At 53.9% G+C, this 15,453-nt stretch overlaps 1 protein-coding gene across 12 annotated transcripts in view; it reads left to right on the forward strand.

Moving 5' to 3' along the window:
• The first annotated feature begins 228 nt into the window (after positions 1-228).
• EHMT1 (euchromatic histone lysine methyltransferase 1) overlaps positions 229-15,453 on the forward strand; it is a 109,556-nt gene continuing 94,331 nt past the window's right edge. For 8 of the 12 annotated variants that reach the window (XM_061434336.1, XM_061434328.1, XM_061434330.1 and 5 more), the window contains exon 1: positions 230-327. Coding sequence is in view for 9 of the 12 variants with exons in the window: in XM_061434328.1 (XP_061290312.1) it covers positions 265-327 (63 nt within the window). In the remaining 3 variants the exon portion in view is untranslated. Of the gene's footprint in view, positions 328-674; positions 1,545-15,453 lie in introns of those variants that run through there. The other 4 variants (XM_061434339.1, XM_061434340.1, XM_061434338.1 and 1 more) reach the window with 2 other exon arrangements.

The following is a 15,453-nucleotide window of genomic DNA, read 5'->3' on the forward strand; positions in this document are numbered from 1 at the left end:
CCGCCAGAGCGCCTACGCAGAGCGAAAGAGGACCGCGCGAGCGGGAGGACCGCGACGGGCCGGCGTCCGGAGCCGCGCCGACCCCGGAAGCCGGCTCCGCGCGGCCCCGCCCCCGCAGCCGCCGTCCACCCGGTTCCGGCCCGCACAGGCCCGCGCTGCGGACGCCGATCCCGGGCCGCAGTGCGCAGGCGCGGGGGCGCGCGCAGGCGCAGACGGGGGCGGCCGGCCCCGCCCCGCCCCGGGCCGCGAGGAGCGGGCGGGGCGATGGCGCGCGGGAGGGGCGGGGCCACGCTGCGGGCCCGGGCCATGGCCGCCGCCGATGCCGAGGTGAGGAGCGGGCCGGCGGCGGGCGCGGGCGGCGCGGGCGCGGTGGGGGCGGCGCGGGCCGGCGGGCCGGGCGCGGCGGGCGCGCGGGCAGGGGCGCGGGCGGGCGCGGGGCGCGCGGGCGGGCGCCTCCCCGCCGCCGCCGCCGCGCCTCAGGCCGAGGCCGGGCCGAGGCGGCCGGGCGTCCGGGCCGCGCTGCGCGGGGCGTGCTTTGTGCGGGCGGGCGGGCGGCGAGGGGCGCGCGCGGGCGGGGCGGGGGCGCGGGGAGGGCCGCCGCCCGGCGCGCCGCGACCCCGGGCCTCGGGCCGCGACCGGGAGCTCCGCGGGAGGGGCGGAGGACAAAAGGGAAAGAGGGGCGAGCCCGCCAAGTTGGCGGCGCGGGCGACGCGAAGCCGTGCGCTCCCGGCGCTGCTCCTGCGCCCGCTGACCTTTCACTTTGTTCCGGAGAGGATGGCTGGGTCTTGAAGGAAAAGTTGGCCGGGCCGGCGCTCTTCTCCCCGGACAAAGCTGCCGGCTCCGTGGCTGTCAGGAGTACGGTCGCACGACTTCGGTTTATTTCCAGGCAAACCGCTCACGCGGGCTTTGGCTGTAAAAAGTTGCCCTCCCTTTGTTAATGTTTCTGGCCTCCCCTTTGCTCGCTCTCGAGAATAGTTTTCCCTGGCTCGTGGCAGCAGAGAAAGCAAACTCTTGTGAGATGGGCCAGTAGCTTCCCGCAGAAGGGAGAAGCCGGCGGGAGGCGGTGTGCCTTGGGGAAAGGCAGGAACGGCGCTATCCGGGCTGACACGAGGGACCAGTTTGGAAGAAAGTGATGACCTAGCAGTTTTTCTGTGGAATTACTCCAGGTTTTCTGTGTAGTAATAACCCGGCGACTTCTAAAGATCAGCAAGCCAAGGTGTGTGATAAGACCCTGTTGCAGTAATGTGGTGTGTAGGACCTGTACTTTTATCCGGGTAATGCACAGTCTTTTAACGTTTCTTTATTTCTCTCTCGCATTTTTGGGGGGTATGGATGTAAGTAAACTGAGAACGTGCAAGAAAGTTCTTGAATTCAACGTGAAGAGTATTTCTTAGCACCTGCAACACTCAAGGAGTGTATTAGGCTGAGCTAAACGGAACAGGTGAATTAGATAACCGCCAGTCACTTGTAGGAGAGAAGATGAGCAGTGATCACGATACCGCTTATTGAGCGTCTTCTGGGTCCCGGGCACTGCAGGCGCTTAGGTAAGTTCTCTCCAGTTTGCTCTGCTCTGTGCAGCAGGTGCTGCCATTTCCTGTTTAACTGACATGGGAAACGAGATTTGGGAGCGATTGGGTGACTCGGCCCAGCCAGTTACCCAGTTAGCAGTTGTTTGGTGTCTGGCACATAGTAGGTGTTTAATTAATAATTGATGAACACGTTGCCCCAGATGTCACTGATTCCACAGGCAGCCTTGACTACAGGGCTTGCCCGAGCCAGTGGCAGTGACAAGCCTGTGTTTCCTAAGCCTTACCTGTGTCCAACCCTGCCTCAGCTGCCTGAATTCCTTCATTAAAGTCTGACAGCCGTTTTTGAGGTGGGTACAATTACATCCCCTTTTGCACAGTAGGGAACAGGCACAGTGAGGCCCCAGGTTACAGAACTTGTGCAGAAGATGGATGCAGTGGTCTGGCTGCAGAGCCCCTTGAGCTGTATTTGTGGTGGTCACTTTAAGCTGATGAAAGCTCTGGGCTTTGGTGGGCGGTCCTCAGTGTTTATAATGGAGGTGCACGTTAGGGCGGGGAGGGGCTCCTGGACAGTGGCTAGGCTTGGGGTCAAGTGTGGCCACTAAATCAGGGAAATGGTTACTGTGTCAGGGTTCTCTAATGGCCAAACGATTAAACCGGAAGGTGGACATTGAAATTTATCTGGCTGCATATTGACTCTTTCTTCTTTCCTCAGCCTAGAGAAAGGTCACCACTTTTTCACACTGAAGAGAGGCCCCCTGGTTTGTGGATTCTGAAACGCGCTTTTGGAGTCTGTCTTTGTTTTGTGGATTACTGAGTGGGGGCTCCTCAGTGTAGTGTGTGTTCAGGTCACCTCAGGCTTTTGACCCAGCAAGATGCTACCTTTCAGCAGGAGGGCCTTCCCAGGAAAGTTCCCTGCATTTCTCGCATCCTGCGTGTCTCTCCTTTTGTGTTTCTTAAGAGATGCGCACATGTGCATGGTTGAGAGTCAGGCAGTGCCTGAAGGTGGCGAAGAAGCTGCGTCCTCTCCAGAGGTGGCAGCCCCTTGACTCTGCGCATTTACCTTATGGGGCTTCCCTGGTGGCTCAGCTGGTAAAGAGTCTGCCTGCAATGTGGGAGGCTTGGGTTCGATCCCTGGGTTGGGAAGATCCCGCGGAGAAGGAAATGGCCACCCACTCCCTGGCCTGGAGAGTTCTGGTTCGCAGAGTCGCCAGGACTGAGCGCCTTTCACTTTCACTTTGTGTTACTAAGCAATATGCTTGTGTCGTCTTATCTTTATTCACCAGTTTTAGGGGTTATCTGCTGGCTCCCGCTAAGTTTTCAGTTTTCTTGTACTCTCTCTGGTTTAGGTAACGCACAGTTGTGGTTAAATCCGTGTCAGGATCTTCATCAGTCTGTTCAGGTCATTACTGTGCCCTGCTGAGCTGGACGGTGGACCACACACAATTCGATTTCTTTCCTTATACAGACATTTTTATTTCCCTGGAATTAATAATCGCTTTATTTTTCATTTGCCTGGTTCCCTTTGAATCTCAGAATAATGTTCCCACACCTTTCATTCTGTAAAGTGCTCCTTAATTTAATTTTGTACCCCTCAGCCTTGTTGGCTCAGCAGCCCTTGCCACAGTGCTCCAGCCCGGAACCTTGTTTCCAGCCTGCGCCGCCTCCCTGGGGCTCCGCCCGCCTCCCTGCCCCTGGCACTCCCTCACTTGTTGGGGCGGTGAGCAGCCTGCAGGAGTTGCTGGGACCAAGGCTTTGGGACTCACCTGTCTGAAAATGTTTTCATTCTGCTGCCACACTTAAAGAATCAGTTTGGCTGGACTTGGCATCTCAGTATCTTATAGTCTTTGTTGTTGCTATTGAGAACTCTATAGTTTGATTTTTTTTTTTTTTTTTGGCTGCTCTGTATGGCTTGTGGGGTTTTAGTTCCCCAACCAGGAATTGAACCCAAGTCCTCCACAGTGAGAGCATGGAGTCCTAACTGCTGGACTGCCAGGGAACTTGCTAGCCTGATTATTAATCCTTCGTAAGCATATTCCCACATCAAACTTTTAGGACCCTTGCATCCTTGATTTTCCTCACTTGCCTGAAATGCCTTTGTTGTAGTGTATTTTCATTCACCCTGTAGAGCACTCAGCAGGCCTGGGATCTGGGGACCGAGGTCCTTGAATTTACAGGAGTTTTTGTGTTATGTGTTAGAGATGGTTCTCTACCAGCTCTCTTTTTCCAGTTTCTTGGAACATTGGACTTACTGTACTTAATATTCTCATTTTTAAATCTTTTCATCATATCTTTATCTTTTTGTTCTTTTTGAGAGTATTTTTGACAATTTTCCAATTTGTTAAAAAATTTTAACTTCTTTAATATTATCGTGTTCTTTACTGTTTTTTGTTCCTTTTTAAATGCCTCCTGTTCTTGTTTTATGTATACAACGTCTTTGCTTATCTCTTAATTTCGGTTTTTAAAAGTACAGTTAAAATTTTGAAAACTAAAAAAAATTTTGTTTCCTGCACGTTTTCTGTTTGCCATGCATTCCTCTTTGCTCTTACATGTTTTGGTTTCTTTCTTTCATGCTGGAAACCCTTCTCCCAGTGTCTAGTGCTCCTTGGCTGTTTATTCGTCCTTATGAATAAAATACTAAAAATGGAAAACTGAGTGTAGCGGGGGCTTGTTTCCTTGTTGCTTTCACTGCAGGGTGATGACTAATGTTTTTTGTTGGCTCTTCTCCAAACGTTGCTGTCCGCTGGTTTAGTTTCCTTAGAGGGGAGCCTTCGGTCTGCCTGGTTGGATGGATGTTGGAGCTGGATTAAGGGGCAGGGAGGCAGGGAGGGGCTTCCCTCTTCCTGACCCCCTGCTTTCCCTGCGGCGCCCACCGCTGCCTCTCCGTGTGCCACTCACCCCGAGCGTGGTGCCTTCTGGTGCCCGTAGCTGTGCAGAAGTGCTTGTCTGCGTGTGCGGAGGGGCTGGGCCCGTGCTTGGGGCTTTGCGCCACATCCCTTCTCAGGCCTTCGCTCAGCCGCTGCTCAGCCTGCTCCTCGCCAGCGGCCCTGCGCTTGGTCTCCCCTTCCTCTGCCCTGTGGAGGGAGTGGTTCAGGTTCCTTTCGCCTCCATCTTCCTAGCCGTATTTTGTGTAGTGGTTCCAAGTGTTTCCTAGGTGGGGTGCATGTTTCTCTTTCCTGTTCTTGTCTGGGATTGATCTTTGATAAGAGAAGGGGTGGAGAGTCTGTTTTGCATCTAGCAGTCAGAAATATTTACAGTAAATCTTGTGAAGTTTCACCCATACTAACAGCTCTCCTGTGGAAAGGGCTGCCCGTCTCAGATCTTCCTGTGTAGGTTGTGGTTCTGGATCATCACAGAGGTTGTCAAGGGCAGTACTTGCACCCCAGCCCTGAGACCCAGAAGGACACCTGTGGGCAGCTTGGCTGTTGGAGACCCCGCACGTGGTCAGTGCTGCACCAGGGCCAGAGCCCCGCTTCCTGCCTTTGCTAACCGGTTTGTATATTTGGCCACATTTTAATTGAGTTCGTCTTTTAGAATGATTTAGCTTACGGGAACCATGTTTTGGGCTCTCCTCTTCAGGAACCTTACGTTCTCTGCCATTCATTGGACTTCGCTCGTGTGATGGATGCTGCTGTCTCGGTGAGCGGGTAGTCTGGGTCCAGCTGGCCTTGCTCCCAGCAGACCACACCAGGAGTGGCGAGGGGGGCCCAGCTGTCAGGCTCTGCAGGTGTGCTGCAGAGGGCGTCACTCCAGAGCTGCCCGCTTGCTTCCCACTGTACTTAACTTCTGGTATTTTCGTTTATTAAAACAGAGAAAACTCTTCAGCGGTTTTGGATTTTAAAGAACAAAAATTGAAGTGGTTCTTTTGACTCTTCGAAGGTGGCGCTTCCTGTATAAGTCACTTTGCCACTAACATAACTGTCAGTTGGTATTTTACTTTGGAACGGTCTTTGGACTGCTTTCTGCATCCCACGTTTAACAGCTTTGTAAGTTCTGATCAGGGTGTGTTTAAAGTGCCGTTTCCGAGGGGTCTGCAGGCAGCGTGGAGCCGGGAGGTGCTGGTCTAGATGCTGTGTGAGAGGATATGCAAGCTTATGAGGTTGGCGTCTGATTTCACAAAATTTAACAGTGTAATAGAGCAAATACCAAGCAGGAAATGAGATGGAATCAGCTGAGAGTAAACAAGAGGAGGCCCGGCTGCCGTGCTGCTTGCTGCAGGCGGACTCGCGTTGGGAAAAGCTCCTTGAGGAAGATGAGTCCGCTGAAGGTCCTAAGGAGGTAAGACGTGAAATGGAAGGGCAAAGTTCGGTTGTACCTTTCAGAAGGAAAAAAATTAGGCATTTTAGCAAAGTTAGAAAAATACCACTGTAATGGCAGAAAGCGAAGAGGAACTAAAGAACCTCTTGATGAGGGTGAAGGAGGAGAGTGAAAAAGCCGGCTTAAAAGTAAGCTTTAAAAACACTAAGATCATGGCATCCGGCCCCATTGCTTCATGGCAAATAGAAGGGGAAAAGGTGGAAGTAGTGACAGATTTCCTCCTCTTGCGCTCAGAATCATTGCGGACGGTGACTGCAGTCATGAAATCAGAAGACGACCGCTTCTTGGCAGGAAAGCTGTGACAAACCTAGACAGGGAGTTGAAAAGCAGAGACATTACTCTGCCGACAAAGGTCGGTACAGTTAAGGCTGTGGCCTTCCCTGTGCTCATGTACGGTTGTGAGAGCTGGACTGTAAAGAAGGCAGCGTGCCAAAGAATTGATGCCTTTGAACTGTGGTGCTGGAGAAGACTGCTGAAAGTTCCTTGGACAGCAAGGAGATCAAACCAGTTAATCTTAAGGGAAATCAACCCTGAATGCTCGTTGAAAGGACTGATGCTGAAGCTGAAGCTCCAGTATTTTGGTCATCTGATGTAAACAGCCGTCCCATTGGAAAAGTCCCCGATGCTGGGAAGGACTGAGGGCAGAAGGAATAGAGGGTGTCAGAGGATGAGACGGCTGGATGACACCACTGATGCAATGGACATGAACTTGGGCAAACTTCAGGAGATGGTGAGGGACAGGGAGGCCTGGCGTGCTGCAGTCCCTGGGGTCGCAGAGAGTCTGACATGACTGGGCGACTCAGCAGCAACAGCAGCTGCGAGAAAAGTTGACCCTAGAGACATGAGAATGCCAGATACTTGCCGTCGACTTGTTTCCGATCCGAGTGTGCAAGTCTGTGCCTCCAGCGGTGGTAAGCAGGGAGCGTGTGCTGTGTGCACTTTTCTTTCACAGGTCATCTTGTGGGCTTGTGTCTTTTAACGTTTTCAGTGGCCAGATGGTGTTTGCTTTATAGACGTCCCAGCTTCCTTGGTTATGAGCTGGGTGGATCTGTAGCCTTTGTACACAGGTGGTCAGGAGGGGCGAGCGGCACAAGCTGAAGCCAGACAGGCGGGGGCTGGGTCACTGAGGGCCTTGTCACTGGTGACGTGTTGGTGGTCTCCTGAGTGCTGTAGACATCAGCGGGCATTGTTTTAGGAATTCACATTTTAAAAAGACCACCCTTGCTGCTGTGTGAAGGGTGGCTGGGTGAAAGCTGGAGGGGAGCGGGGGGCCAGTGAACATGCTTGGCCCCGTGGTGGGTGGAGTCCAGGCACATGTGTTTGAGTTTGTTTTGAGTAGATGAGTTAGTTTCATGGTTCAGATTCTAGGAGTATGGAGTGAGGCATCCCCCTCTCTCGTCCCCCAGGCCCTCGGTTCTTCTCTTGGCAGGTTACCAGCATTGTAATCACTGTGTATGCAGACATGCACACGTGGATACGTTAGAGCTTCTACTGTGGACCTTCTTCCGACCTATTCAGATGTAGACCTGGTGGTCAGACACACCCCATGTTTCTGTCCCCCGAGTCAGCCGTTGTCTCCTCATGAGCACCCCTGAGTCCATCCTTAAGTATTTTTAAGCGGTTCTCAGATATATTTCATATGTGAGTGTTTCAGTTAGAGTAAGTAAGTCTTTCAGTCAGTAAATATTCAGTCACTGTTCAGATTTCTTAGGAACAAAATCTCGTCTCTTCTTCGCCCTTGATAGGCATCTGTTAATTCTCAGTCCACTGATTTCCACGTCGCTGTTTCCCCTTGCACTTGAGTTTTGGAGAGATTGGTCTGTCTGTCCCACAGTTCCCCACAGTTGCTCTTGCTGCCCCTCCCCGAGACACTGCGCAGCACGCCCCTTGTGCTCTGCTCCCGCCACCGACGCCTGAGGTCTGCAGCTGCAGCCTGCCTGCATGATAGCCGCTTGCCGCGGGCAGCTCCTCAGCCGGTGAGACGGGGGCTGTGCCGGGAGCCCGCTGCAGGGGGAGTGCGCGCTGGATTCCCAAGGCTTGGTGCAGGGGAGAGGGCAGTGTCACACGAATGCTTTAAGCTCATTGTCTGCATGTTGAAGTACTTACTTTGGGTATGTTAGGTTAAATGACATTTATTACAAATGATTTGTGTTTCTCTTTCCTTTGTTTTTCTGGCCATGGTGTGGCATGTGGGATTTAGTTCCCTGAGCGGGGATCGAACCGGCCCCTGCAGTAAGAGCGTAGAGCCTTAGCCGCTGGACCGCCATGGGAGTCCTGCAGGTTTGTCTTTTTAAAAACTAAGCAAAAACACGTTATTACTGGTGTTAAGGCTTCTATCAGACATAGTAGCTCTTGCTTGGTGGTGTTAGCAGTCGTTGATGTTCATTGCTGAGAGCTGTTAGGTCATTAGGTTACAGAATGGCAGGCTGTACAGAGGAAGGCTGTTCACTGCCCGTGAAGTACGCTTATATGGGCAAGGACGTGTAGGTTCTTGACACTGTTTGGGCTGACACCCTGGAGCTTCTTGGTAAGTGCTTGCCTAAGAAGGACCAGAGAGTTCTCTGTGCTGTAATTTGACAGTTGTCTGCTAAGCAGGCTGCTGAGTGATTTCTCTCCTTGGAACACAGGTCCTCTCTGCCTGTCAGACTCCAAGGCTGGCGTTCGGACCTAGAGTCGTGGTTGCTTCCTCATCCTTGCTGTTGGCTTGTGCTTTGTGAACTCCTTGAACACCACAGTGAAATAGAATGCCAGTTGTCATGTAGCCCACTGAATGATCAGGAGTTCCCCCAGCTCTGGCTCAGCCTGCCCTTCTGTTTTCCTTCTCGTAGAAATGGTCTGCTCAGATCTGTCGTCATGGTTCCGTACTGTCTGTCACTATCTGTATCAGATTCAGTAGCAATAAGACATTTAACCAAAGCATGAAGACTTTTTTTGGAGATGGTATTAATGTATGACATACATGCAGAAACATGCACACTTTATGTGTCTAATGCCATGCATGTCCCTAGACCTTGATCAAGCAGGGACATAACCAGAACCGTAGAAGCCCCCTTGGCCCCTGGCAGGCTGCCCTGTCTTTGCCCAGAGGTCACTGTTGCCCCGACTCCTGACACCCTCCTTGTTTCCCTGACTCTGAGCCTGACGTGAGGGCGCTGTGCAGGGTGTGCCCGCGTCTGCCTTCCAGGCTTCGTCTGTCTGTGGAGGCCTGGGGTCGCCTGCTTCCCCATCACTCTGTAATATTCCCGTGTCTTCAGTCATGGGCCTTCTTCTTTGAGCTGTCTGCAGTCTGGGGTCTTGAGCTGAGGTGGTGTGGACATGTTTTGGTGAGCACTGGTGCACGTTTCTGTGGGGTGTGGCCAGGAGTGGGGGTGTCGAGTCATGGACGCGCGTGCGTGTCCCAGGGGTTGTACCCAAGGACAGGTGTGAGGAAGCCCAGCGGCTAGTCCTGTGGACACTTGATATTGTTTGTCTTTTTACCATTCTGGTAGGTGTGTAGTGTGTCCAGTTGTGGTTTAATTTGCATTTCCCTGATGACTGTTGATGTGAAGCATTAGTATGTTTTTTTAAAAAAAATATTCATTTGTTTTATTTCCGGCTGTGCTGGGTCTTTGTTGCTGTGTGTGGGCGCTCTCTCTGGCTGTGGTGACGGCGGCTCGTTGCGTAGCCTCTCTGTTGAGAAGCACGGGCTCTGGGGCGTGCCGGCTTCAATGGCGCGGTGCACAGGCTTCGTTTCCCCTCAGCACGTGGAACCTTCCTGGACCAGCGATTGAGCCCGTGTCCCCTCATTTGGCAGGCAGTCTCTTAGCCACTGCACCACCAGGGCGGCCCTAGTCCCCGTATGCTTTTAATTATGTTGTGTAGACACTTTCGGAACGTGCCTATGTAAGTTTTTTCCTGCTGGGGGCATATTTGATTCCTTTATATGGTAAATGATATTCCACAGTAGGAATGTACTGAGTTTTGTTTACGCGTTGATCAGTTGCTCCCGTTCTGGCTGTGGTGACTAGCGCTGCCGTGACAGTCACGACCGAGTGTTTGTGTGGGTGTGTGTGTTCGTTCTCGCAGGTGTCTGTCAGGGAGTGGAGTTGCTGGGCGCGGGGTCACTCTGCTTAGGAGCCGCTCGCCTGTGTTACACGGCAGCTGTCGCATCGTCCATTCCTGTCGGCAGTGTGTGAGACGCACTGCTGCTCCACGTGCTCGCAGACACTTGTTAACTGGTCACGGCCGCCCTTTTGGATTTGGTGGGGTGTCTCACGCTGCTGCTGATTTGGGTTTCCCCGTTTGTGTTATCTTCCTTACAGAAATGTCTGCAGAAATCCTTTGCCCATTTCAATTAGATTGTTTCTGTGATGAGTGGTAAACATTTTCTATGTATTGAAGAATATGGATACAGATCCTTTACTGATAAATGATTACGAAACATTTCCCTCCATCTTGTAGGCATGTTTTCAGGTTCTTGTTAGTGTTCTTTTTGAAGTGTGTGCTTTGGCTGCGCTGGGCTTTGCTGCAGCTCACGGGCTCTCCCTGGTGTCATGAGCGGGGCTGCTCTGCGGCGCGCGGGCTCGCCATCGCAGTGGCTTTTCCTGTTGCGGAGCACAGGCGGTGGGCACGTGCGCGCAGTAGTGTGACTCCGGGGTTTAGTTCCCCTTGGCATATGGAATCTTCCAGGACCGGGGACCAAACCCACGTGTTCTGCGTTGGCAGGTGGACTTCTAATACTGGGTCACCAGGGAAGCCCCTTGATAGGGTTCTTTGAAGCGCAGACGTTTTTGATTTTGACGAAGATCAGTTTGTCTGCTTTCTTCCTTTGTTGTTTCTCTTTCTGGTGTAATATCTAGGAGTCCGTTGCCAGATCCATTGTTAAGAAGTTAGCACTGTGTTTTCCTCTGAGTTTTATATTAGAGTTTTAACTCTTATATTTTGGTCTGGGATCCATTTTGACTTACATTTTGTGTATGGTGTGAGGTAGCGTGTCCAACCTTATTCTTTGCTGGTGGAGATGCACTTATCCTAGAACCATTGGCTGAAATCCTCCCCTCAGGATTGTTGGGACACCTTTGCTGTAAATTGATGGACCACAGACGCTGGGACTCATTTCTGAACTCTGAGTTGTTGCACATTGGTTTATATGTCAGTACTACACCGTCTTGAACCGTACCTTGGAAGTGTGGGTCCACCAGCCGTGTTCTTGCTCCTCTGGGTCCCTTGCAATTCCATGTGAATTTTAGGTGGGGAAACAGTGGAAACAGTGTCAGACTTTATTTTTTGGGCTCCAAAGTCACTGCAGATGGTGATTGCAGCCATGAAATTAAAAGACGCTTACTCCTTGGAAGGAAAGTTATGACCAACCTAAATAGCATATTCGAAACCAGAGACATTACTTTGCCAACAAAGGTCCGTCTAGTCAAGGCTATGGTTTTTCCAGTGGTCATGTATGGATGTGAGAGTTGGACTGTGAAGAAGGCTGAGCGCCGAAGAATTGCTGCTTTTGAACTGTGGTGTTGGAGAAGGCTCTTGAGAGTCCCTTGGACTGCAAGGAGAGCTAACCAGTCCATTCTAAAGGAGATCAGCCCTGGGTGCTCTTTGGAAGGAATGTGACTTCCAGTTTCATCTAAAGCTGAAACTCCACTACTTTGGCCACCTCATGCAAAGAGTTGACTCATTGGAAAAGACTCTGATGCTGGGAGGGATTGGGGGCAGGAGGAGAAGGGGACGACAGAGGATGAGATGGCTGGATGGCATCACTGACTCGATGGACGTGAGTCTGAGTGAACTCCGGGAGTTGGTGATGGACAGGGAGGCCTGGTGTGCTGCGATTCATGGGGTCGCGAAGAGTGGACACGACTGAGCAGCTGAACTGAACTGAACTGTCCACAGATGCAGAAAGCCTTGCGTGATTTTTGTAGGGACTGTCTTGATCTTGTGGTTCACGTCAGGGAGTCTTACCGTTGTGATGATACTCAGTCTAATAGTCCACGAACACAGGGTGTCTTTCCATCTGTTTAGATCTTTATCTTCTTTCAGTCTTTTTTTTCCGCCTTAGTCAGGTTAGCGAAATTTATGTCAGTTTTGTTATCGCTTCAAAGAATCAGCTTTTGGTTTTGATGACAGTCTCTGATTTTCTTCTCTCGTTTTGTCTGGGGGGAGGTAGGCGGTTGCTTGCAGCATGTGGGATCCTAGCTCTCCGGCCAGGGACCGAAGCAGTGTCCCGCACACGGGAAGCTCAGGGTTCCGACCAGTGGACCGCCAGGGAACCCAGTCGGTTTTGCTAGTCTTTGTTTTTAAATTTTCACTGTAACCTTTGTTACTTCTTCTGCTTCTTTTGGGTTTAGTTTGCACTTGGTGGAATTGTTTTTGGGTGTGTAACGTGTGCGGTGTAGGGGTCAGGACCCCTTACCCCCTGTGTGGCTGTGCACGGGAACAGCGTCATTTACTGGAAAGACCACCCTGTGCTCCTTGTAGTCCAGGGTCGCTTTGGCAGAAATGACGAGAAGCACAGCTGTGCGGCTCTCGAAGACTCTCCCATAGTAACTCCTTCCTGCCTTCTGCCATGCTCACTTCTTCAGGGTTGAAGGTGTGTCCCCACCATGTAATGGGGTGCAGAGGCAGGGAAGGTGGATGGGCAGCGCACGGCCCGACCTGCATGGTGTTGTGGGTGTTCGCCCAGAAGTGAGACCCCGTGTCGTGTGGGGATGGTGGGCTGTTTGCCAGGCGGCCGGTGGCCACCCCAGTGGCACGCTGACCACTGGCGCTTGGCACAGCCCCTGCCGTCCACTCCCCACCACGTGGCACAGCCTCTGCTGTCCGCTCCCCGCCATGTGGGACAGCCCGCCGTCCACTCCCTGCCACGTGGGACAGCCCCCTCCTTGGGGTTTGTGGTGACTGCACGTGCCAGGCACTTGGCTCAGAGCAGGTATGTGGACGCTCACACGCCCTCCTCTGGGCTCCTCTCCACACACACTGCTTGCTCTCCTGCAGCGTGCAGGGCCCCGTGCTTGGGTTGAGGGCTGTTCTGGAGAAGAGACGGCTGTGGGAGAAGCACCCTGGCCTTAGGGTGCCCATGGGAGGGGGTGGGGCTGTGGCAAGGCTGTGGGATGTGGGAACGTTTGCAGTGGATGTCTGCTTGGTGGGCCCAGGGGACGGTGGGGCAGCTTGGCCCATCTCAGGTGCCAGCAGTAGTGGAGTTGCTGTTTTCTGGAAGTGAGTCTTCTGTGATCAGGTGGGTCCTGCCGTTGGGCCTGCAAGGGTCTACTTGGTCACGTGAATGCACTTGGACCTTTCCAAAAGGTTTTAGTTGGGCCAGGGCAGGGCACACGTTTTGGCACTGTCTAGCGTTGCTTTTCTAGTGTGCATTAGGAATTCAGCCTCTACTGTGGGGTTTTCCACTCCGTCCCAACGGCTCCTCCATCAGATGGGGCCACCGTCCCACCTTCTCCACTTCACAGAGGAGTCTTGTCTGTGTTGCTTGCCAGATGCTGTGGAGTTTGTTCAAAGGTCAGTAAATGGTGAGACCTCTTTGAAGGTCGGAGAAGCAGTTAAATCCAGGTTTCCTACTCACACGCTGTCCTAGCTGTGTGGGACGGAGGGGGCACAGTCCGTGCCGCGTGTGCGTGTGCCGCTGCACGCGGGGCGAGGGCCTGCACGCGCGGCAGCGCCCCGACCTTGCTGCTCCGTGTCTGTCTCCTCGTGTCTGGCTCTGTCTTGGCCGCCAGCCGTGAGCTGTCTGGGCCTCATGCAGAGCGCTCCCGGTACTTGGTGCCGTCAGACACAGGTTTCTCCTTTATCCGTATCTGTTATGTTTCTGGTTCTCTTGTTTCAGATCATGTACTTTTGCCCGGTAACATCTGTGTGGAGGAAATGGGTGGCTCTCGGTTCCTTGTCTCCCTCCTTTCTGGGGCGGAGAAGCTTCTGCGGAGCACCCACCATGAGAAGCTGGCCCGAGTCTCCGCTCAAGGAGCCCAGTTGGCGGTGGACGCGGCTGTGACTGCAGTCACGGTGCCTCCTGCCTGTGCTCGGCCTTGGCTTTGTGGGGAGGCGGGACGGCAGTACCCAGGGCCCTCGCGGCAGCCTGGGCAGAGCCCCCCGTGTGAGGGTGCGGTCCGCCCCGTGGCCTCTCCGCTCTCCTGTCCCGTGTGGAGCGCCTCCCCATCTCGGGTCCGACCTCCCCTCTAGGTGTGTGTGTGTTTCTTTGGGTTTTGTCCGTCATCACTCGTCGTGTTGAACTGAGGTTTAGGGCGGCCTCCCCTCCTGGTTCAGAGCCCCGGCTTGGTGTGGCGCTCCCCGTGGGTGCCGGCACCCGAGGGTGGAGCGGCACGGTGGGTGTTTCAGAGGGTCAGGGGGCAGGGGTCACGTGTGTCCTCTGTCCGGGGGTGCTGGACTCCGCGGTGAGCAAGGACTTTGCTGGGAGGTGTCGTTAGGACAGGACCTGAAAGAATCCATGTTTGCCGGGCAGAGAGCCAGGGGTCTGAGAGCCTTCAGGGCTAAACCAGGACTGCGTCCAGCCCCCGGTGGGGAGGCTCCCTGTCCCTGAAGTGTGGTCGAGGCTGGGCTCCTGAGGGTCTCATGAGGTCCCTGTGCTCTGGAGCCGGGGACTCAGCAGGACGGCGGGGTGAGGGGAGAACATGCCTGACCTCTCCCACTGCCCAAGGGAAGGCAGGGGCCCTTCCGTCCGCCCCGAGGCTTCAGGGACTGGTCAGCAGAAGGGAGGTCGCACGGAGGCAGGCTGGGCATTGCGGACCAGGTCTACCTACCTGCCTTGTGTCTTAGGATGGACTCTCAAGCCGTGGAATACTGCCCGTCTGGTGTGTGAACACGCCGTGGGTTTCACAGGGGACAGAAGCTCTGTTGGTCGCTTCGATGCTCTAAGGACTGCCTTGTCCTGATTTGTGTTAACTTACGGGCAACTAATCAGTGAGTGCAGACTCTTGGGTGCTCCAGTGGAGGTAGGACTTTTTGGCGTGGATTTTAAGATCAAGATCAGAACTTCTAGATCCTGACGTTCAGGAACGGGTGTGAAGTGTTCGCCAGCGTGTTGAGGGAGTCAGCAAACGAACTGCTCCCGTGGGTTTGCGTGCGTTCTGCCCTGGAGCGCTGCTGGCCTGCTCTTGCTTCGTGCTCTTTGCTACATCCAGGCGGTGCACACTTTGCAGGCGGTGCTGCCATCTGTTCGCTCCAGTGTGGACGGCACGTGAGGAGCTTAGCACTTCTGGGCAGCGGGCCCTTCCCTGTAGCGGCCGATGTGAGCTCCGGACGGGGCTCATTGTTCACCGTCCTGAAGGCCTTTGGTAGCAGGATGTTCTCTGGAGGGGCCTTGGGGCACAGAGACGGGGGGAGTACGGGGGGCCTGGGGCGGGCCGGGGTGGGGGGCCCGGAGCAGCCGGGAGACGCTGGAGGCGGCTGGTGAGCGGTGGGGCTCAGGCGAGGGTGGGAACAGCTGAGGTGCTAAGAATAGGCCCGACTGTGCGTCTGAAAGAAGAGCAAGAAGGGAGGCGTGGAGGAAGCGAGCACCCACGGGACCACAGTTGTCGTTTCTTGAGACGGGAGGGCCAGGTGCCTGGTGGACTTTGAGAGGGGAAGGTCGGGCGGGGGACGGTGGTCCACGGAGTCCAGG

The sequence above is a fragment of the Bos javanicus genome, chromosome 11 (assembly GCF_032452875.1).
Source record: "Bos javanicus breed banteng chromosome 11, ARS-OSU_banteng_1.0, whole genome shotgun sequence".
Taxonomy (NCBI): Eukaryota; Metazoa; Chordata; class Mammalia; order Artiodactyla; family Bovidae; genus Bos; species Bos javanicus.